At 41.7% G+C, this 25,274-nt stretch overlaps 1 protein-coding gene across 4 annotated transcripts in view; it reads right to left on the bottom strand.

The window, feature by feature from the left end:
* Positions 1 to 3,707: 3,707 nt before the first annotated feature.
* Positions 3,708 to 25,274, bottom strand: part of UBE3D (ubiquitin protein ligase E3D) — a 273,046-nt gene continuing 251,479 nt past the window's right edge. For all 4 annotated transcript variants that reach the window (XM_073589672.1, XM_073589671.1, XM_073589673.1 and 1 more), the window contains one exon: positions 3,708 to 5,232. Coding sequence is in view for 3 of the 4 variants with exons in the window: in XM_073589671.1 (XP_073445772.1) it covers positions 5,212 to 5,232 (21 nt within the window). In the remaining variant the exon portion in view is untranslated. The remainder of the gene's footprint in view (positions 5,233 to 25,274) is intronic.

Here is a 25,274-nt window from a genome sequence, read left to right as displayed (position 1 = left end):
GAAGAGTTTGCTGGCCAATCAAGCAGAGTGATACTGTTGTTTTTAAACCAGGAATTGGTACTTTTGGCAGTGTGGACAGGTGCCAAGTCCTGCTGGAGAATGAAATGTCCATCTCCAATAAGCTTGTCGGCAGAGGGAAGAATGAAGTTCTCTAAAATTTCCTGGTAGATGGCTACGCTGACTTTGGTCTTGATAAAACACAGTGGACCTACACCAGCAGATGACATGGCTCCCAGAACCATCATTGATTGTGGATACTTCCACTAGGCCTTGGAAATCAAGGTCCCAGAGTCTGGAGGAAGAGTGGAGAGACAGACAATCCAAGCTGCTTGAGGTCTAGTGTGAAGCTTCCACAATCAGTGATAGTTTGGGGAGCCATGTTATCTGCTGGTGTAGGTCCACTTGTGTTTTATCAAGACCAAAGTCAGCACAGCTGTCTGCCAGGAAATTTTATGGCACTTCATGCTTCCCTCTGCCAACAAGCTTTGTGGAGATGGAAATTTCATTCTCCAGCAGGACTTGGCACCTGTCCACACTGCCAAAAGTACCAATACCTGGTTTAAAAACAACATTATCACTGTGCTTGAACAGCCAATTGGGACATTATAAAGAGGAAGATGAAAGACACCAGACCCAACAATGCAGAGGAGCTGAATGCTGCAATCAAAGCAACCTGTGCTGCCATAACACCTCAGCAGTGCCACAGGCTGATCGCCTCCATGCCACGTTGCATTGATGCAGTAATTGATGCAAAAGAGGCCCCGACCAAGTATTGAGTGCATTTGCTGAATATACATTTCAGTAGGCCAACATTTCGGATTTTAAAATCATTTTTCGAGCTGGTGTTATAAAGTATTCTAATTTACTGAGATAATGACTTTTGGGTGTTCACTGGCTGTAAGCCACAATCATCAACATTAACAGAAATAAACACTTGAAATAGATCACTCTGTTTGTAATGACTCTGAGTTTCACTTTTTGTATTGAAGAACTGAAATAAATTAACATTTTGATGATATTCTAATTTTTTGAGATGCACCTGTAGATCACGTGAAGGAATTATCTCCCTCTACTCCTCCTTGGTCAGGCCACATCTGGCATACTGTGTCCAGTTCTGGGCACCACATTTTAAAAAAGAAATAGAAAAATTGGAGCAAGTTCAGAGAAGAGATGTCAGGGTGAGCGGACTGCAAAGAATGTCCTATGAGGAACGGTTAAAGGATCTGGGAATGATTAGCTTGGAAAAAAGACTAAGGGCCCCGTCACACATAGCGACGCACCAGCGATCCCGACGATATGACCTTTTCAGGATCGCTGGTGTGTCGCTACATGATCGCTGGTGAGCTGCCAAACAGGCAGCTTCTCCAGTGATCAGCACCAGCGACACGAGGGTAACAAGCGACGCACGTCGCTTAGTTACCCACTGTGTAACTTAGTTACCGGCGCGCTGGTAACCAAGGTACACATCGGGTTTCTAAGCGCTGTCCGCCGCTTAGAAACCCTCTGTTTATCTTAGTTACCAGCTCCTGCTCGCTGGTCTCCCGCCTGTCATACGCAGCGATGCGTGCTGGCCAGCGGGAGACCAGCGATCAAAAAAATGTCCTGGCCATTCCAGGACGATCAGCGATACCCGGCAGGGGGGCCGGTCGCTGGTAAGTGTCACACACAGCGATCTCGCTGGTGAGATTGCTGTTGTGTCACAGAACTTGTGACTCAGCAGCGATCTCGCTAGCGAGATCTCTATGTGTAACGGGGGCTTTAGAGGAGACTTAATAGCTTTCTACAAATATCTGAAGATATGTCACAGTATAGAGGGATCATCCTTATTCTCATTTGCACGTGCAACAAGAGAAACAATGGAATGAAACTGAAAGGCAGAAGATACAGAATAGATATTAGAAAAAACTTTTGACAGTGAGGGTGATCAAGGAGTGGAACAGGCTGCCAAGAAAGGTGGAAGTCTTCAGAGGCTGGACAGACATTTGTCTGAGGTTTAGTGAATACTGCATTGAGCAGGAGGATGGAGATGATGACCCTGGAGGTCCCTTCCAACACTAACATTTTAACATTGTACCAAGCCCTTCCCAATTCCTGAAGGGTCTGGCAAAACTGGTTCAGGGTGACACTGTTCCTTTCACAGTGCTCCCTAGTTGTTCCTTTTATAGATTTGTGCCTTGAAGGGTTCGGTGTGTTGTTCATAAAACGTTAGACTCATCACATTCATTGTAGAGTTTAGTTCAACTAAGGGCAATGGTGGTGCTGTTCTAAAAATTGTGCTACTCTCGGTATTGGTTTGCACAAATACGAGTGGGGTTGTGCTGTTTTTAAGCAAGCATTCCTTCCTTCCTGCTTTATGTGAAAAGTAGTGCCACAAAGGGGTGGGCTGTGTTATCACCTCCTGTAGGGATTGGTACTGCTGGGGCAGAGGTCATGCTGTTCATGTAACAGTTCTTCCTTCCTGTTCCTTCTAGGTTTTTTTCACAGTTGGACAGAGGAGGCGCTGTTTATATACCAGCACTTTCTTTCTGCTTCTTGTAGGTATTGGTACCACAAGTGAGTGTGTAGGTCTGGTTATATATCAGCATTATCTTCCTGCCTCTTGTAAGTTTTGGTGTGACAAGCACTTATCGCAAGTTAAAAAATATCTATACAAGTTTGATATTGCCATAATTGTACTGACTTGGAGAATCACAATTCAGTGCAACTTTTAGCATAGAATGTACGCCGTACAAACAAAATATAGAAAAAACATGGCTGTATTGCATTGGTTTCAAAATCTCACCACACTTTGTATGTTCTTCTCATTTTCAGTACAAGAAATGTAAAATGTCAAAACAAACTCATTCTACAAAAAAACAAGTCCTTATACAGTTATGTGGTTGAAATGTAGTTATGGTTCTTGGATGAACAGGAGGGGAAAAAAGGCCAAAAACAAAAATTAGCTACGGAGGGAAGGAGATTACTTGTGCCGATTGGTTCCTAATTAAGAAGGGGAAGTACAGTATCAAATATGGTGATGCTCTTTTATGTTGTGTGAGTTAGAATTAATAAATGTGTTAAATTTCTTGGATAATGATGTTTTCGCCTTATAAATTAGTAAAGGTTCAGATCACTATTATCTTTCAAAATGTGCAGACAACAGAAAATATTTCAGTGCAATTAATCTTCGGAAAAGTGCAGTCTTTTTTCTATTCCATCCACTTAAGACAACTTTCTTGTCAAAGCTTTCATGAATATAGTTTTAGACAATGAAAAAATATTAAAGAAATAAAAAGTAATATATGTTCTGAATGTGCAATTAAAACTGGAGGCACGGTTATTAAAGCTTTACAGGAATAAAAAGATTACTACTACTCTGGTCTACATTCAAGTCATGTAGAAATCACCATGCTGAAATCTTCAGGCCGATGACCAATGAATACTATTTTGAAACACTATAAAATCACATTAAACAACAGCATTTCTGGGAAGTAAATGTGCCACTGTCTGCGGCGGTAAATGTAGTTCTCCTGCGTGATTACAAAGTACTGTAACACTGCGCAGCGTATGAGTATAACAGAGAATGAGAGTAATAGGAGAAGTGTGGGGTACTTCTTGCTTCATGTACATTAACATTGCCACACCGGAAATGGCTAGAACATTTCACGTCGCAAGTCAGGTAATTCAATTCTTCATTACACAAAACCACGTCCCAAAACACGGATGAATGACTTTCACAATGTTTTGCTTTATTTTATGAAACAATATGACTAACAAATATGATCATGAGCACTTGAATGATGGCGAAAAGAAGAACGTTTTTTTATTTACATAATTGAAAAAATAAAGTCTCATTTATTCTTCGCCATACCGAGCTGCACCCACACACGTTGAACAAACATTTTAACAGAGGGAAATCTTAAAGGGAATATGCCACCAAGTTTTTGCTGTTACCGGAGAGCAGCATAATATAATGATAGAAACCCTGAATCCAGCAGTGTGTCACTTACTGGGCTGCTTGCTGTCGTTTTGATAAAATTGTGGTTTTCTCTGCTACAGATCATGCCGTTCTCTGAATGCATAGCTCTGAATATAACACCCCATACCTCTGAATGACAGCTTTCGGTGTATACTTTACATTGACCGAAAGCAGCTAATCGGTGGTAGGGCGGGGCTACATGGCACGAGACACCTAGTCCTCTAGCGATAAATTGAAAGATAATTTATTGATTTTAATTTATCAAAAAAACATGCAGCCCAGTGGAATCAGACTCTCTTCCCCTACATTATGCTGCTCTCATATTGAATTTCTGGTGACAGGTTCCCTTTAATACCTATAAAGCACTATATTGGGGATGCTATGTGGACCTGGGGCTAGTTTACAATGTCATCTACTGATCGGAGAATAAAGGGTCCATTGTTTACGCTCTTCTCTCTTTATCATATAATGAAGGTGGTCCGTCTGCGATCAGTGGGTCAGTTGTCTCTCTAATTTGCACATGTTGATCTGTAGCACTGAAAAGGTCCACTACACCTTGTAAAAGGAGGACAAAACTATATGAAAGTTGGATGTTTCCATTCTTCAGCTATTGCATACAATACTTTGCTGTTGTAAGTCATTATCGCTATGCGATGGCTACTTACATTACATTTGTTAAAAAGAACGAATTTAGCTGTAAGAATACATTTTATTTCAGAGTACCCTACAAGAAGGCACAAGCAAATAAACCAAAGCATTTGACACGTTTTGATAGGCGTCAGTCGAGTGGCTTGTTAATTACCGTATGTAATCATAGTTTTTCTCTGGAGAACGCCTTGTTCATGTTTCATAGAGATCAATCATTGAGAGGGAAATACGACAAGCACAGAGGAATGAAAGCTGCAGGTCAGAATTATTCCCGGATTAAGAAAGCGATTCTCCACTGGATAAAAGGCAAGATCATCTTAAAGAGCTACAACACTGCATGGTCTGTAAGGACCTGGCATACCTTGGGAATTGGATAATGGGGTCCCAGTAGAATTATGTGGCTTTTTAAAGGTTGTCCAAACTCTCCGCTGAATACTGGCCAGAAGACAGACTTATCTACCCTCTACATGTTAAGGTGATGGCAGACACTCATCTGTAGTCACATTATGTGACAACTGACATTTATATTCTTTCACATTTGTTGTTTACTGGGAGAAGAGCAGTATCCAATTATACCAAGCACAAAGGGGTTAGAGATTAGCGCATCATATGTTCAAATAGGCTACCTGCAGAAAGATAAAAAAAAAGAGTGAATGCGGCAAACAGCTAAAATAGAAATCTCAATATTTATTCACTGTGCTGATAAATGTAAAGTTTATACTGTGGTTTTGCTTCCATTAGCATACAAAACTTATACATTCAGACTGATTACTGTTGACTCTAATGAAACCCTATGAGCAGGCAAACTATCAGTACAGTGCCAACATATCAAACAATACACAATCGCAACTCAACCCACAATGCAAACTAGGCTTAGTAGCACATGCACAAACTTTCTGCTGTTTGCAATAAAACAAAATCAAACAAGAACTTTTTATTAACCTCAACACGACAATGGAACAAGTGGTTTCTTCAAACTCAGCACAAAATGACAGTTTTTGTAACTACTGCAGTCTCAGGATTATTCAACCACTTCATGACAAGCCTCTTTAGCACTTAGTAGAGCACCTTTGGCTGTTATAACCTGCTACAAATATGATGCATAGCTAGATACCAGCTTCTGGCAGTGTTCATAGCCCAATCCTCAAGGGCATTGGCATTCAGGTCACTAATATTCTAGGATCTGCATACCGCAACACCTTTTTCATATCCTTCCGTCACAATTACTACCCTCAGAGAAAAATATATAAAGTGCTCTCAGTGAGAGAAACAAAATTGGAATCTTGTGGGTATGATACGCTCAGAGAGTGATTGTTTTCCGAAGGAAACTGGGTCACGCTGAGTAGTCAGTGTTTTGATTCACAACTTGGCTGTTAAATCTTGTAATGGGCGTGCTGAGCTGTTGAGACTTTTATTGACAGCCCAGCTGTTCAATCTGTGACTGGGAGGTGCAGGTCTTTCTCTGTTCTGGAGATTGCCCAAGCTACTTAGCTGAGCTGTTTGCCTCTAATCCCTGCCAGACGTAGTTTGTGCTTTGTGCTGGGTGTTTGCCCAATTCTGTTGTTCTGAGCTTCCACCGCCTGACCCTTTGGACAATGTTCTGACTATCCCTTCATCTTGTCCTTTTGCATTGATTCACTAACTCCTGGTATTTTGACCCTAGACCGTGACCTGACTTACACCTTTGCCTTTTCCCTTGGTTTTCTACGTGCTCTCTTGGTACTGACCCCGGATCATCTGACTTCTCTGCCTCATGGTCTGTCCGTGAGTAGTGACTAGAGTTATACCTTCCATAAATTTCCTATGGGGCTCAAGTCAGGCAACTGTGACAGTAAGCTCTAGAATCTTCCATGACTTCTCTTCTGAAAATTAAATGTTCTTAGAGATATAATTTGAAAGCACAGTTCACAGGTTCAAAGACAAAGAAACACTGGCTAAACTGCCTGGAAGTGGCAGAAAAAAGATGCTATCATCAGCTGCCACCAGATTCTTGAGGAGGCAGATTGTCAAAAAATCTCAAGTGACTGTAAAATACCTACAGCGATATTTGGTGGCAGCAGGTCACCAAAGTTTGTAAATGTTGCTATTAAAGGTTTCAGTTTTCACAGTAAGGAGCATACAAAAAAAACTGAAGGTCTCGAGAAATAAAACTGGAACAATAGAGGCCTATGAATCAGCAGTATATCTCGAGGAGGAAGACTAAAACACCCTGAAAAGAACAACATGCCTACAGTGACCCATGGTAGTGGCTCTCATTCTTTGAAGCTGCTTTTCTTTCTCTGGCAGTGGAAACCTGCAACATGTGGAGGGAAAAATGGAGTCTATCAAGTAGCAGAAAATCTAAAGAGAAAATGTCATACCTTCATTTAGGAAGCAGAAACTCGGGTGACATTGGACCTTCCAACAGAACAATGATACCAAACATATGCCAAAGACCACTAAGGCTTGGTTTTAGAAAAAGTCCTGAGTGATTCTGGCATGGCAATCATATTTGAGTAACTTGAACCCCATAGAGAAATTTCTCTACTAAGTACAAGAGGCTTGTCATGAGGAGGTTGCATAATTCCAAGACTGCAGTAGTCACTAAAAGTGGCATTCAGTGGTGAATTTAGAGAAATCTTGCATTATATTAGATGTATTATTTACATTGTTCTTGCATGATTAGTTTACAGCAAACAGCAGAAAGTTTGTAAATGTTGCTATTAAACCTAATTTGCTGACTTTTATTAGACATTTTGCACTTTAGCTTTCTGTCACATCTATGTTATTCTTTTATTTCAATCATATATGGGGTTGAACGAACTGTAGTTTGTTTCTAAAAAACTATAGCATGTCTTCTTATATCATATGCACTTTATGTTTTTTTTATGTCACATCATATTTATCCGCATACTTCGTTCTATTGTATCTTATTATTTTCTAAGCACTTTTAATATATTTGCCCATTCCTTTTATTATACATATACAGTTATGTCCATATATAATTGGACAGAGACAACATTTTTCTAATTTTGGTTCTAGACATTACCACAATGAATTTTAAACAAAACAATTCAGATGCAGTTGAAGTTCAGACTTTCAGCTTTCATTTGAGGGTATCCACATTAAAATTGGAAGAAGGGTTTAGGACTTTCAGCTCCTTAACATGTGCCACCCTGTTTTTAAATGGACCAAAAGTAATTGGACAATTGACTCCAAAGCTATTTCATGGAGAGGTGTGGGCAATCCCTTTGTTATGTCATTCTCAATTAAGCAGATAAAAGGCCTGGAGTTGATTTGAGGTGTGGTGCTTGCATTTGGAAGGTTTTGCTGTGAAGGAAACATTAGGTCAAAGGAGCTCTCCATGCAAGTGAAACAAGTCATCCTTAAGCTGCAAAAACAGAAAAAACCCATCCGAGAAATTGCTACAACATTAGGAGTGGCAAAATCTACAGTTTGGTACATCCTTAGAAAGAAAGCAAGCACTGGTGAACTCATCAATGCAAAAAGACCTGGGCGCCCACGGAAGACAACAGTGGTGGATGATCGCAGAATAATCTCCATGGTGAAGAGAAACCGCTTCACAACAGCCAACCAAGTGAACAACACTCTCCAGGAGGTAGGCGTATCAATATCCAAATCTACCATAAAGAGAAGACTGCATGAAAGTAAATACAGAGGGTTCACTGCACGGTGTAAGCCACTCATAAGCATCAAGAATCAAAAGGCTAGACTGGACTTTGCTAAAAAAACATCTAAAAAAGCCAGCACAGTTCTGGAAAAACATTCTTTGGACAGATGAAACCAAGATCAACCTCTACCAGAATGATGGAAAGAGAAAAGTATGGCGAAGGCGTGGTACAGCTCATGATCCAAAGCATACCACATCATCTGTAAAACACGGCGGAGGCAGTGTGATGGCTTGGGCATGCATGGCTGCCAGTGGCACGGGGTCTCTAGTGTTTATTGATGATGTGACACAGGACAGAAGCAGCCGAATGAATTCTGAGGCATTCAGAGCCAGACTGTGCTCAGATCCAGCCAATGCAGCCAAACTGATTGGTCGTCGTTTCATACTACAGATGGACAATGACCTAAAACATAAAGCCAAAGCAACCCAGGAGTTTATTAAAGCAAAGAAGTGGAATATGCTTGAATGGCCAAGTCAGTCACCTGATCTCAACCCAATTGAGCATGCATTTCACTTGTTAAAGAATAACTTCAGACAGAAAGGCCCACAAACAAACAGCAACTGAAAACCACCGCAGTGAGGGCCTGGCAGAGCATCAAAAAGGAGGAAACACAGCGTCTGGTGATGTCCATGAGTTCAAGACTTCAGGCAGTCATTGCCAACAAAGGGTTTTCATCCAAGTACTAGAAATTAACATTTTATTTACAATTATTTAATCTATCCAATTACGTTTGATCCCTTTAAAAACAGGGTGGCACATGTTAAGGTGCTGAAACTCCTAAACACTTATCCAATTTTAATGTGGATACCCTCAAATGAAAGCTGAAAGTCTGAACTTCAACTGCATCTAAATTGTTTTGTTTAACCCCTTCCTGCCATCCGACGTACTATCCCGTCCATGGGACCTGGGCCCCTATGCCCATGGACGGGATAGTACGTCTCAGCTGATCGCGGCCGGGTGTCAGCCCCCGACACGCTAACCCCTTGCACACTGCGATGAAACACGATCGCAGTGTACCGGGAGTTAAAGGGAAGCATCGGCAGGGAGGGGGCTCCCTGCGTGCTTCCCTGAGCCCCCCACGGCAGCGCAATGTGCAGCACTGCTGCGGGGGACTCTTTCCCTACAGGCCCCCGGATCCAAGATGGCGACGGGGGCCTTCGGGGGCCTGTAGGGAGCTGACTTCCTCACTGCCTGCAAAGCGCAGGCATGAGGAAGTCTGCAGAACTGCCTGTGACAGATTGCTGATCTGTCACAGTGATCTGTGATGTGACAGATCAGCGATCTGTCACAGGACAGTGATGTCCCACCTGGGACTATGTAGTAAAGTAAAAAAAAAAAAAAAAAAAAGTGTAAAAATAATAAAAAAAAAAAAAAAAAAAAAAAAAAAAATCGCTAAATAAATTAGTAAAAAAAAAAAAAAAAAAAAAATATTCCCCAATAAATTCATTTTTTGAAAATAATAAAAAAAAACAATAAAAGTACACATATTAGGTATCGCTGCGTCCATAACGACCCGCCCTATAAAACTGTCCCATTAGTTAACCCCTTTAGCGAACTCCTTAAAAAATAAAAATAAAAAACGAAGCAAAAAATAATGATTTATTATCATACCGCCAAACAAAAAGTGTAATAACGCGCGATCAAAAAGACGCATATAAATATCCATGGTACCGCTGAAAACGTCATCTTGTCCCGCAAAAAATGAGCCACCACACAGCATCATCAGCGAAAAAATAAAAAAGTTATAGCTCGCAGAATAAAGCGATGCAAAAATAATTATTTTTTATATAAAATAGTTTTCATTGCATAAAACCGACAAAACATAAAAAAACGACCTAAATGAGGTATCGCTGTAACCGTACTGACCCGAAGAATAAAACCGCTTTATCAATTTTACCGCACGCGGAACGGTGTAAACGCACTCCCCCAAAAGAAATTCATGGAATGCTGGTTTTTGTTCATTCTGCGTCCCAAAAATCGGAATAAAAAGCTATCAAAAAATGTCACATGCCCAAAAATGGTATCGATAAAAACGTCAACTCGTCCCGCAAAAAATAAGACCTCACATGACTCGGTGGGTCAAAATACGGAAAAATTATAGCTCTCAATATGTGGTGATGCAAAAATTATTTTTACAATAAAAAGCGTCTTTTAGCGTGCGACAGCTGCCAAACATAAAAACCGCCATAAATAGTAAATCAAACCCCCCCGTTATCACCCCCTTAGTTAGGGAAAAATAATAAAATAAAAAAAAATGTATTTATTTCCATTTTTCCATTAGGGCTAGGGTTAGGGCTAGGATTAGGGCTGAGATTAGGGTTAGGGGTGTGTTGGGGTTCGGGTTGGAGTTAGAATTGGGGGTTTCCACTGTTTGGGCACATCAGGGGCTCTCCAAATGCAACATTGCGTCTGATCTCAATTCCAGCCAATTCTGAGTTGAAAAAGTCATATGGTGCTCCTTCCCTTCCAAGCTCTGCCATGCGCCCAAACAGTGTTTTACCCCCACATGTAGGGTATCAGCCTACTCAGGACAAATTGCAAAACAATTTTTGGGGTCCAATTTCTCCTGTTACCCTTAGGAAAATAAAAAATTGGGGGCAAAAATATCATTTTTGTGGAAAAAAATGATTTTTTTATTTTCACGCCCGAGCATTATAAACTTCTGTGAAGCACTTGGGGGTTCAAAGTGCTCACCACACATCTAGTTAAGTTCCGTGGGGGGGTCTAGTGTCCAAAATGGGGTCACTTTTGGGGAGTTTCAATAGTTTAGGTACATCAGGGGCTCTCCAAACGCACATGACACCCGCAGACCATTCCATCAAAGTCTGCATTCCAAAACGTCACTGCTTCCCTTCCGAGCCCCGACGTGTGTCCATACAGTAGTTTTCTCCCACATATGGGGTGTCAGCGTACTCATGACAAATTGGACAACAACTTTTGGGGTCCAATTTCTCCTGTTACCCTTGGGAAAATGAAAAAATTGGGGACTAATTGATCATGTTTGTGGAAAAAATACGATTTTTTTTTATTTTCATGCCCTGGCATTATAAACTTCTGTGAAGCCCTTGGGGGTTCAAAGTGCTCACCTCACATCTAGATAAGTTCCTTGGGGGGTCTAGTTTTCAAAATGGGGTCATTTGTGGGGGGTTTCCACTGTTTAGGTACATTAGGGGCTCTCCAAAGGCAACATGACACCCGCAGACCATTCCATCAATGTCTGCATTCCAAAACGTCACTACTTCCCTTCCGAGCCCTGACGTGTGTCCATACAGTAGTTTTCTCCCACATATGGGGTGTCAGCGTACTCAGGACAAATTGGACAACAACTTTTGGGGTTCAATTTCTCCTGTTACCCTTGGGAAAATAAAAAAATTGGGGACTAATTGATCATGTTTGTGGAAAAAATACGAATTTTTTATTTTCACGCCCGGGCGTTATAAACTTCTGTGAAGTACTGGAGGGTTCAAAGTTCTCACCACACATCTAGATAAGTTCCTTAGGGGGTCTAGTTTCCAAAATGGTGTCATTTGTGGGGGGTTTCCACTGTTTAGGTACATCAGGGGTTTTCCAATCGCGACATGGTGTCCGATCTCAATTCCAGCCAAAAACGTCAAATGGCGCTGCTTCCCTTCCGAGCTCTGCCATGCGCCCAAATAGTGGTTTACCCCCACATGTAGGGTATCAGCGTACTCAGGACAAATTGCACAATAACTTTTAGGGTCTTGTTACCCTTGGGAAAATAAAAATTGGGGTGAAAAGATCATTTTTGTGGAAAAAATATGATTTTTTAATTGTACCGCTGTATGTTATAAACTTCTGTAAAGCCCTTGTGGGTTCAAAGTTCTCACCACATATCTAGATAAGTTCCTTGGGGGGGTCTAGTTTCCAAAATGGGGTCACTGGTAGGGGGTTTCCACTGATAAGGTACATCAGGGACTCTCCAAACGTGACATGGCGTCCAATCTGAATTCCAGCCAATTTTGCATTGAAAAAGTCAAACGGCGCTCCTTCCATTCTGAGCTCTGCCATGCGCCGGAACAGTCGTTCCCCCCACATATCAGGTATCAGCGTACTCAGGACAAATTGCACAATAACTTTTGCAGTCCAATTTCTCCTGTTACCCTTGGTAAAATAAAAAAAATTGAACCTGAAGTATTTTTTTTATGAAAAAGAGTTAGATGTTCATTTTTTTTAAATATTCAAAAAAATTCCTGTGACGCACCAAGGGTTAATAAACTTCTTGAATGTGGTTTTGAGCACCTTAAGGGGTGCAGTTTTTAGAATGGTGTCACTTTTGAGTATTTTCTATCATTTAGACCCCCTCAAAGTGGCTTCAAATGTGATGTGGTCCTAAAAATAAAATGGTGTTGTAAAAATGAGATATCGCTGGTCAACTTTTAACCCTTATAACTTCCTAACAAAAAAAAATTTTGGTTCCAAAATTGTGCTGATGTAAAGTAAACATGTGGGAAATGTTAGTTATCAAGTTTTTTGTGTGCCGTATCGCTGTGATTTAAGGGCATAAAAATTCAAATTTGGAAAATTGCGATGTGCAACATGAAGTACAATATGTCACGAGAAAACAATGTCAGAATCACCGGGATCCATGGAAGCGTTCCAGAGTTATGACGTCATAAAGGTACAGTGGTCAGAATTGTAAAAATTGGCCCGGTCATGAACGTGCAAACCACCCTTGGGGGTGAAGGGGTTAAAATTAATAGTGGTAATGTCTTGAACCAAAATTAGAAAAATGTTGTCTCTGTCCAAATATATATGGACCTAACTGTATGATGTGCACCATCTTATTTTAATATTTCATCCGTAGCGCACATGCTCATTATGACTTATTATCTTGTAATATTATTGATGGAATTTACAATAGACATATGTCGATGACATGAAACCAAATATTTGAGTGAACGGGTTGTACCATTTAATATATGCTTTGATATATGCACTTGATGTCCTTTTCACTTAGATTTTTTACCTTTTAAGTCTGTTTTTCAAGCACTTAGCAGTTTTAGTACATTTGCCCACTCTTTCTGTCATACACACACGATGTGCCCTTTTTCAAAAAGACGATTGCCATGCGCATGTCTACTATGGCTCACCATCTTTCAGCATTGCTGACGGCATCTGCTACTGATGTGTGCGGGCCGATGACATCGCATGGGATTTTCCCATGACCCGCTGCATCAAACAGATTGTCGGAAGAAATATGACTTCCGATGCAAGCAATAGCACGTATGCACCGCTCTGTGAAGGCGAAAAAGCACTGATGTCACTATTAAGTGGGAGGAATTAGGCGGTATGGTTTCCCCACTTACACCAATGTGATGGTCCGCACTCCTTGGGTATATATAAGGTCAGCTTGGCACAGTTTACACAGACACCCCTTCTCCACCTGGGCCCTTAGAGGCATGTGGAGTGAATGAATGTGGCCAGTGCAGCCGCTGGAGTGGCACAATATTCGCTCACATCCCTGACAGGCTGAGAACGCCCCTTTCACTAGCACCAGTGAAATAGAGCCTTATCAGCCCTGTAGGACTGCCTCCAGTTTCTTGTTAGATAAGTCTGGTCCGTTAACGGAAATATTTCAGGCCAGACACCAGCTCTGGTGTCAAGTGAAGTCAAAAATAAGAACATGGATGTGTGGATTGAGAAAGAGAAAGAGCAACCCAAGGTTAAATTATAAGTTTAACTTATATATTTAATCGCTTAAGGACACTCTAGGAAAACCACTATATACACGATGGTTATACATATACAATGGTCAGATATGCAAATACAGTATGTAGCACAAAAAGTATAAGCAAATGAAACATATCAGTTACTGGTTTGATGTTCGACCATGTGCTGGTCTTCATGGGGTGCCAGCTATTTCCAGTTACATCCAGCATGTTAATCAACGTGGCCCACACTTTAGAGGTGAACAGCTGGCTTCTATTAGCTGTTCTGCATATTTCCCTGCTCTGGGGTGCTAGAACTGATCGAGACCCTGGAAGGACTTCTGCCTGTTCCAGAGATCTTGAAAATGTAACCGGTGTACAGCTAGGACTTACGATCACTCTATAGTCTCCTTAAATATCCTTATGAATTCCTATCTAACTGGATGAACCAGTTATACACGATGACCCCCTATGAATACTAGCTAGACTGGTGGGGATGTGAGTTTTCACTGTGGAGCTGGTGAGGCTGGACCACCTGCTGAGCCAGGTGAACTGTTACTGCTACAAATGCTGAAGGAGGACTGTAATCTGCCAATAAATCCCCCCATATCCTTTACAGTAACTTTTACTGATACTGCCACTCCATATATTACTTTGTGTATATACCTCGTCCGCTTATCACCTGAGTCCTTACAGTTGATTTCAACATTATCAAGATACATCTCTGGCAAAAATTAAGAGACTACCACATCAAAACCCTGTCATGGGCAGCCCATTCTCCAGACCTGAACCCCAATGAAAACCTCCGGAATGCAATCAAGAGGATGATGGATAGTCACAAGCCATCAAACAAAGAAGAACTGCTTAAATGTTTGCGCCAGAAGCAGTGTGAAAGACTGGTGGCAAGCATGCCAAGACACACTAAAGCTGTTTTTAAAAATCAAGGTTATTCCACAAAATACTGATTTCTGAACTCTTCCTGAGTTAAAACGCTAGTATTGTTGTTTCTAAATGATTATGAACTTGTTTTCTTTGCATTATTTGAGTTCTGAAAGCACAGGGCATTTTTTTTTAAATTTTGACCATTTTTCTTTGTCGGAAAAAAAATACAAAATTTATTGCTTGGAAATTCGGAGACATGTTAGAAGTTTATAGACTAAAAGAACAATTTATATTTTACTCAAAAATATACCTATAAAGAGAAAAATTAGACAAACTGAACATTTGAAAGTGGTCTCTTAATTTTTGCCAGAGCTGTATAGTGGCAAAGTCTTAAGAGCATGTCACACTAAGAGATATCGCTAGCAATATCGCTAGAATTTGTGACGTTACAGCGATATTGCTAGCGATATCGCTGTGTGTGATACTTACCTACAACCCGCTCCCCCGCTGGTTATCGCTGATCGCGCGAGAACAGGCTGGACTGTTTCTCGTCGTCAGCTTCCTGCTGTGACGACGAGCGACGCGTGGAGCCGGGCGGGAGGACGCAGGATCGCCTCGTCTGACAGGTAAGTAGCGACCCCCGTCCCCAGCGATGTCGCTAGTGAGGTCTGTGTGGCAGCTCACTAGCGACCACTTAGCGATGCACCAGCGATCCTGACCGCGTCATATCGCTGGTCGGGATCGCTGGTGCATCGCTAAGTGTGACAGTACCTTTAGACAATGATCAGCTCCAGGATGATAAAAGACAGTCTCAAGTTACCGGTGAGTACTGTGACAGTTAGACGCCTGTGTGAAGCTAATCTCTTAGCAAGAAGTCTCCGCAAAGTCCCACTGTTAAAAGAATACATGTACTGAAGTGGATACAATTTGCCAAAGAACACATCTACTGGCCTAAAGAGAAATGGAGAAACATTTTGTGGACTGATGAAAGTAAAATTGTTCTTTTTGGGTCCAAGGACCGCAGATAGTTCATCAGACGACCCCCAAACTCTGCATTCAAGCCATAGTACACTCTGAAGACAGTGAAGCATGGTGCTGCAAGCATCATGATATGGGCATGTTTCTTTTACCATGGTGCCAGCCTATTTACCGCATACCAGGGATCATGGACCAGTTTGCGAATATTAACCCCTTAACGACCAGAGGTGTTTTTGGTATTGCATTTTCATTTTTTGCTCCCCTTCTTCCTAGAGCCATAACTTTTTTCTTTTCTGGTCAAAGTTTGTAAAGAAAAAAAAAAAAAAAAAAGTGATCTTGTTTTGGGTGAGTGCTTATTTTTTGCCTGCCAAGCTGACGTTTTTAATGATACCATTTTGGTGCAGACACGATATTTTGATTGACCGTTATTGCATTTTAATGCAATGTTGAGGCAACCAACAAAAACGTAATTCTGGGGTTTTTAATTTTTTTCTTGTTATGCCGTTTAGCGATCGGGTTAATTTTTTTTTTTATATTGATAGACCAAGCAATTCTGAACTTGGCGATACCAAATATGTGTATGTTTGATTTTTTTATTTTATTTTGAATGGGGTGAAAGGGGGGTGATTTGAAGTTTTAGTTTAATATTTTTTTAAACTTTTTTTTTTTTTTTTAACTTTTTGCATGCTTCAATAGTCTCCATGGGAGACTAGAAGCTGCACTTGTCATATCGGCTCGGCTACACTTGCTATGAGAGTCAACCACCGGGCTGTGAGCACAACCCCCATCTGTGGACGTCAGGCACTCAGACCATCCTCATGAAGTCAGTTTCTAACTGTTTGTGCAGACACATGCACATTTTTCTGGCTTGCTGGAGGTCATTTTTCAGGGCTCTGGCAGTGCTCCTCCTTGCACAAAGGCGGAGGCAGTGGTCCTGCTGCTAGGTTGTTGCCCTCCTACGGCCCCCTCCACGTCTCGTGATGTACTGGCCTGTCTCCTGGTAGCACCTCCGGCCTCTGGACACTACAATGAAAGACACAGCAAACCTTCTTGCCACAGTTCGCATTGATGTGCCATCCTGGATGAGCTGCACTACCTGAGCCACTTGTGTGGGTTGTAGAGTCTGTCTCATGATACCACGAGTGTGAAAGCACAACCAACATTCAAAAGTGACCAAAACATCAGCCAGAAAGCATTGGTACTGAGATGTGGTCTGTAGTCCCCACCTGCAGAACCAATCCTTTATTCCTTTATTGAGGGTGTCTTGATAATTGCCAATAATTTCCATCTGTTGTCTATTCCATTTGCACAACAGCATGTGAAATTGATTGTCAAGTGTTGCTTCCTAAGTGGACAGTTTGATTTCACAGAAGTTTGATTTACCTGGAGTTATATTCTGTTGTTTAAGTGTTCCCTTTATTTTTTTGAGCAGTGTGTATATACACTCACTGGCCACTTTATTAGGTACACCATGCTAGTAAGGGGTTGGACCCCCTTTTGCCTTCAGAACTGCCTCAATTCTTCGTGGCAGAGATTCAACAAGGTGCTGGAAGCATTCCTCAGAGATTTTGGACCATATTGACATGATGGCATCACACAGTTGGCGCAGATTTGTCGGCTGCACATCCCTGATGCGAATCTCCCGTTCCACCACATCCCAAAGATGCTCTATTGGATTGAGATCTGGTGACTGAGGAGGCCATTTGAGTACAGTAAACTCATTGTCATGTTCAAGAAGCCAATCTGAGATGATTCGAGCTTTATGACATGGCGCATTATCCTGCTGAAAGTAGCCATCAGATGTTGGGTACATTGTGGTCATAAAGGGATGGACATGGTCAGCAACAATACTCAGGTAGGCTGTGGCGTTGCAACGATGCTCAATTGGTACCAAGGGGCCCAAAGAGTGCCCAGAAAAAATTCCCCACACCATGACACCACCACCACCAGCCTGAACCGTTGATACAAGGCAGGATGGATCCATGCTTTCATGTTGTTTACGCCAAATTCTGACCCTACCATCCGAATGTCGCAGCAGAAATCGAGACTCATCAGACCAGGCAACGTTTTTCCAATCTTCTACTGTCCAATTTCGATGAGCTTGTGCAAATTGTAGCCTCAGTTTCCTGTTCTTAGCTGAGAGGAGTGGTACCCAGTGTGGTCTTCTGCTGCTGTAGCCCATCTGCCTCAAAGTTCGACGCACTGTGCGTTCAGAGATGCTCTTCTGCCTACCTTGGTTGTAACGGGTGGCAATTTGAGTCACTGTTGCCTTTCTATCAGCTCGAACCAGTCTGCCCATTCTCCTCTGACCTCTGGCATCAACATGGCATTTCCGGCCACAGAACTGCCGCTCACTGGATTTTTTTTCTTTTTCGGACCATTCTCTGTAAACCCTAGAGATGGTTGTGCGTGAAAATCCCAGTAGATCAGCAGTTTCTGAAATTCTCAGACCAGCCCTTCTGGCACCAACAATCATGCCACGTTCAAAGGCACTCAAATCACCTTTCTTCCCCATACTGATGCTCGGTTTGAACTGCAGGAGATTGTCTTGACCATGTCTACATGCCTAAATGCACTGAGTTGCCGCCATGTGATTGGCTGATTAGAAATTAAGTCTTAACACACAGTTGGACAGGTGTACCTAATAAAGTGGCCAGTGAGTGTATATATATATATATATATATATATATATACACACACACACACATACATACATACACGCACACTGTAGGGATTTGCTCTGGTAGGCAGTGGCAGGGCCGCAGTAGTGATGCAACACACAGGCTTAGAGTCCAACATCGGTGGTTTAATGTCACATTCAAACAGCAGGTTAACAGAAAGTAAAGAAAAACACAAATATACTCCAGCTTGGAGAAGCACTGGTCTGAGACTCACCCTTGCATGGGACAGGCTTAACTAAGCAGCTGCCCGATCAGCGGGGTCCGCCAGGTGCCATTCCCCGGGTTGTTTTAAGTCTTGCTGCTAAAGCTCTAGTCCAGCAAAACAAAATCAGGCTAATTCCAGCCAAGTTCCTAAAATCTTCCACATACTCACCATGTGCCAAACACCAACCTCCATTACATAGCCCATAACCCCACCCACAACAGGTGAGGTACACATCACATGGGTTGATCAAGTTACTGTGACATCGCAGGTCCTTCACTTTAGGGAAAATCTCCTGCTGGGAGAAATGTATCTCCCATCCAGCACTACACCCTTTGCTGTACCACACCACACACACATTATACATTATATATATATATATATATATATATATATACACACATATATACACACCCACACACACACGTCCTATCAGGCATAATATCCAATAAGAGTGCACCCTATAAATACGTTACAAGATATGTATTTTTTTTCTTTAGATTAAAAATGGATTTCCCAGTGGAAATAAATGTTTGTAATCTGAACAACCCACTTGCTACTGAGTGTACAGTAATGAGATATAGGATAACAGAACTCTATGGCTGATGTGAGAAATTGATGCATTACAGAGATTGGGTCCATATAACACTGTGTGGGTGAATTCTCAAAGTGAAGGCATATAGTGAATGATATACTACTTTGTATATCATTCACTATATGCCTTCACTATGAGAAAGGAAAACAAAACAATTATAACTGCTTAATAGTTTTACTGTACATTTATCTTGTGCTAAATATCTCCCACACAATTTCTGCCATCAAACCGTTTAATAAAGACTCTCAATCTCACAGATTTTACAGTGGTAACAAAGTACTAAACGCTCACTGCCTGATGTATTGGTTTTCAACAGTAGAACAAGAGATCATCAATAATTCAAGATCTCAAAAGTCATACACAGAAAAAAAAAAGAAAGAACATACACACAAATCTTATCCAATGTATGAACCAGGCATCATCTTTATAATGAGGAATCACTGAGAGCAATACAAAGCATCTAAATTTAGACAGCACCTATTTCTTCGATATAAGATATCTAAAAGAAAATAAAGGTGAACACTGTGACCTGCAATGGAGGAGCTTGAAATGTTTTAATCATTTGTGCCCTGAAGAAAAAAGTCCTGCTTATTCACCCCTTTAGCCCGGGGGACTAAGGTTTTCAAATTAAATCTTCAAGAACATTGGAAAAAATATCCTAGCAGGCAAAAAAAAAACCACACAACCCAAATTGTCCTGAAAGACCTAAAAAACATAAGTGGATAATCCAATCTCATCTAAAGTGACCTCTATGGAAAGCTTATGGTGAATCAGCGAGAATACACTGGGCTTAAGGTGTGAGGCAAACCAAGCACGGAGTTCACGAGCATGCAGAGAATACACTGTATACTAGTATATATGGCAAAGGGTATATAGAATTACCATTAAAGAAAAGGGAATCTGTAACCAGGTTTTATTGCCACATATTCTGAGAAAAGGATTATATAAAGATAGAGACCTGATTCCAGCGATGTGTCCCTTATTGGGCTGCTTGCTGCAGTTGGGGAAAAAAATCCCTTTTTTATTAATAGATTATCACTAGAGGACTAGAAAATCTGCTGCTAGATAGTCTTTCATATTCATGAGCTCTGTATGACCCCGCCCTCAACTGATTGGCAGCTTTCTGTGTACACTGTGCATAGGCAGAAAGTTGTCAGTGGTGGGGTGAGGTTATACAGAGAACTGATAGTTCTTTTTAATCAAAACTGCAGCAACCAGCAAAATAAGTGAAACATCACTGGGAATCAGGGTCTCTGCCCCTACATTATCCTGCTCTCAGGTGGTTTAGACAAAAAGATAGTGACAGAGTTCCTTTAAACTGCATCATGCTTGCACCTTATCCTCTTCCATTATGTGACACCATAAACGCAGGGCACCCAGTACACCGGGCATGGGTTGGATCCTTTCTTGCTATCATGGGGATTGGTGGCCATGCCCGGTACCTGGCACACAGTGAAAATGGGCCCATGGCTGTGGGTGTGTGGGGTTAATGCTGTGTTTTTTTTACATACTGTTCCTTGTGATGTTGGTGCAGAGTATGACAAGAGAGTCAGGAGGCAGATGAACTTTGCAACAGATTAAACCTAGCCCTAAAAAAAGATCACAGCCATAGATGGTACAACATGACGTGTGCAGATGACAAAGTTCCTCAGACAGGCACTAAGGCTAGTTTCACATTTGCGCTTCGGTGCGCAGCATATTATCCGCATGCGTCATGCGTATAGATCTTTAACATGGTGTACGCAGGGATACGCAGGAACATGCACATGCATGCGTTCGCATGTGGATGCGTCGTTTCGCGGTGTGCGGCAAACGCAACATGTTGCATTTTTTGAGGCGTCAAAAATCCGGCAAACATGCGCATGCGGATGAGTGCGTCATAACAGCGCATTACTGTATATGGGAACGTATTGGAACGCAAGGACATGCGTACGCATGCCTGCGTACTTCAGACTGAACAATCCTCCAACTGACTGCCACTTCCACAGGACCACAGGGCTCTGTCCTGGGCCCTGTATTGTTCAACATCTTTATGAACGATTTAGATGAAAGAATTGAAAGTAAACTGATTAAATTTGCTGATGACACAAAGCTAGGAGGGATAGCTAATACTAGAGAAGAGAGTGAGAAGATTCAAAAAGATATAAATAAACTGGAGCAGTGGGCAGCAACTAACAGAATGGTTTTTAACAGGGAAAAATGCAAAGTACTATATCTGGGCAATAAAAATGAAAAAAGCATATACAGAATGGGAGGAATAGGGCTAAGCAACAGCACATGTGAAAAAGACTTGGGTATACTAATAGATCACAGATTGAATATGAGTCAACAGTGTGATGCAGCAGTAAAAAAAGGCAAATGCAATTCTAGGATGTATTAACAGAAGCATACAGTCTAGATCATGTGAAGTCATTATTGCCCTCTACTCTTCTTTGGTCAGAACTCATTTGGAATACTGTGTCCAGTTTTGGGCGCCATTTTAAAAAAGACCAACAAACTGGAGAAAGTTCAGAAAAGAGCGACCAGAATGGTGACCGGTCTGCAAACCCTGTCTTATGAGGAAAGGTTGCAGGATTTGGGAATGTTTAGCTTGCAAAAGAGAAGACTGAGAGGAGACTTAATAGCTGTCTACAAATATCTCAAGGGCTGTCACATTGCAGAAGGATCATCTTTATTCTCATTTGCACAAGGAAAGACTAGAAGCAATGGGATGAAACTGAATGGGAGGAGATTAGATATTAGAAAAACTTTTTGACAGAGTGATCAATGAGTGGAACAGGCTGCCACGAGAGGTGGCGAGTTCTCCTTCAATAGAAGTCTTCAAACAGAGGCTGGACAGATATCTGTCTGGGATGATTTAGTGAATCCTGCTTTTGAGCAGGGGGTTGAAGCAGATGGCCCAGGAGGTCCCTTCCAACTCTGCCATTCTATGATTCCCCTGTAACAACTTCCCCAACCACTCCTAGCCTACCATCACAGCCCGACACCCCCCAAGTCCACAATGCAACTTCCTCCCGCAGATCCTAAAAGTAAAGCCCTTTTTTTTTTCTTTTTTTGTTATTTATTTGTCAAATTTCTTCTTGGTGTTATGTTTGTTAATAAAAATTCTTTTGGTTCACAATACCTGTTACCCTGTCTTTTCTTTATCTCTTTATTTAACCCCTTAATGACCGCCGATACGCCTCTTAATGGCGGTAGTAAAGGATACTTAAACCACAGCGTCATTTATTAACGGCGCTGTGGAAAAATGGGAAAACGCTGGTCATCTTTTAACCCTTATAACTTCCTAACAAAAAAAAAAATTTTGGTTCCAAAATTGTGCTGATGCAAAGGAGAAATGAAGGAAATGTTATTTATTAAGCATTTTTGTGACATATCTCTCTGATCGAAGGGCATAAAAATTAAAAGTTTGAAAATTGCAAATTTTAAAAATTTTCGCCATATTTCCGTTTTTTTGCATAGATAAACGCAAGTCATATCGAAGCAATTTTACCACTAACATGAAGTAAAATATGTCACGAAAAACAGTCTCAGAATCAGCGCGATCAGTTAGCGTTCCAGAGTTATAACCTCAAAGTGACAGTGGTCAGAATTGTAAAAACTGGCCTGGTCAGAAAGCTGCAAATTGGCGCCGTCACTAAGGAGTTAAATGTGTGTATTGTTGAGTGAAGTATTAATAGGTGTTACAGTAAAGGTGTTTATTATTAAAGTTACAGTCAAGGTGCTAGTATTAAAGTCAGCAAACATTAGAGGTACGTAACATGTACATTTTACTTAGCGGCTTAAGCTATTTTGTCTTTCCATGCCACACGTCCAGTATTCGAAACAAAGTAGGCAGCAAATTTATCCCTCATTTGTGCAACTTGCACAGTAGTCCTCAGAGGGTGATCTTGGTAATCCTGCAATGTGGTATGAACAGGTTCGTCAAGTTCTAATTGTTGTCACTCTTTCACCAGGATGTAATTGTGCAGAACAACACATGCTTTCACAACTTCAACAATTGTCTCAATTTCTAGATTTATGGCTGTTCCAAAAATGCGCCATTTAGATACCAGCAATCCTAAGGCACACTCCACAGTTCTTTGTGCCCTTTTCAATTCGCAGTTGTAAATCATTTAGGTGTGATTCAAGTCCCGACTTGAGTACAGTTTTATGACGTTGGCACACATCTGAAATGCCTCATCCCCAACCACAACAAATGGCATTGGCGGTCCTTCAGTGTTCGGAAGAGATCGTGGCTGAGGATAATTGAAATCATTACCAAATAAACATTGACTGAGCTTTTCAAAGTTTGAGAGTCATTTCCTCATCTAAATTAGCCAACGTCCACAACAACAAATCGACAGTCAGTATCTGCAATCGCCATGAGAACAATGGAAAAGTATTTTGTGTAATTGAAATACTCTGATCCACTTCCAGCTGGTTTCCTAATCCGAATGTGTTTGCCGTCCACAGCCCCCAAGCAGTTAGGAAAATTACAAATGTTTTGAAATTTTGCAGCATTTTCCAGCCAGAGTTCAGTTGTGGGTTGGGGGAGGAATTCTTCATGCAGAACCTCACATAAAGCACGACAGGTCTTTCCAACAAGCCCTGAAAGCGTGGACACTCCAATCCGGAATTGAAAATGTAGAGATGATAAGGTCTCTCCAGTAGCCAGGAATCTGACGAACAGAAAATGGAAAAAAAAAAAAATAAAGTACATGGCTTTTAGAATAACAGTAACTATGTTTTTTTCAAAATTACATACCTCAGGGTCACCAACAGACGTTGATCCGCAGGAATTGCTCGGCATAGCTGTGTGTCCTGACTGGTGTTGGATTCTCAGACACGTAGCAGAAAGTCATTGAAGCTCTGGTTCCGACATTCTCATGTACTCGAAAAAATTCTCCGGGTTTTCACTCAGCTCAGTGTACAATCAGTGGTAGGCTTCATGGCTCTCTCGGACTTCAACGATTGGGTGTTGCCAATAGCGACGATGATGTCTTCTCAGTCTTTCTCTTCTTCTTCATAAACAAAAGCAAAGGCAAGAGCCAATTCCAATGACAAATCAAGATGAAGAAGGAAGCTCTCCACGCTAAGATCCATCTTGCAGCTGGATAAAGCATCAAAAGACGAGGATTTCATCAGTGCAGTGTGTCTATAAATAAAAATCCCATGAGATACGCCCATTGGGTGTCTGGTGTCAAGGAAACTACTGGAAAAGCATTGGAAATATCGAACGCATGTGCAGAAACAATGCAAACGCATGCAAAAACGCATACTCTTGCAGCATTTTGCCCCTGTAATGCGCAAGATAATGCGAATAAAAAACACTGCATAAATGTGCATCTTGCATGCGTTTTTGTATGTGTTTGTGCATGCGGCTGATACGCTGCGGACTCAAACGCTAATGTAAACCTAGCCTTAGCGACAGATGCAGAAAACGGCACACATGAGGCGTGATAGACGGCAAGTGTAACCAGAGCCTGTCCTGTTATCCAAGCTGACACCAAAGAGTCTTCTTCTATCCCCTGTGGTGACGTTCTCCAGCAGACCCCCATATCCCTGCTTCCCCTGACCTTCAATATATTGTAGGATTCCTGTGTGCTCATCTCCATTATGGGGGACCACCATCCCCTACAGGCCTGTACCCCTCCTGCCTCCATAGTGTAGCATTGTATTAGGCTAAGGGTGCTGTGCAGTCCAGGGAATGCCATCTGCCTCAGGGGTCCTAGTCTTCAGGCTATCCTACAGGTTTCGTCTGGTCAGTCCATCTCTATTCGGCCCACTGGAAGAGGGAAAAATAATCCCCTCACAAGGTCTCTGGCTGGTTCACTGGCCGGTGACTGCACTCTGAGGCGCTCACTGGAACTCTGACTGAAATAATGGTCACAGCTATGTTTAGTTCACCCAGAGGCTCCAGCCACCAAGCTATCTGCCTAGCAACTGCCTCAGTGAGGAGGAGCCTGACTGCTTTCTACCTGGGCTGCTACAATAAGTGCTGACACACA

This window comes from Dendrobates tinctorius, unplaced genomic scaffold (assembly GCF_039654945.1).
Source record: "Dendrobates tinctorius isolate UK_male_01 unplaced genomic scaffold, ASM3965494v1 ptg000111l, whole genome shotgun sequence".
Lineage (NCBI taxonomy): Eukaryota > Metazoa > Chordata > Amphibia > Anura > Dendrobatidae > Dendrobates > Dendrobates tinctorius.
This window is presented reverse-complemented; position numbering and strand designations above follow the sequence as displayed.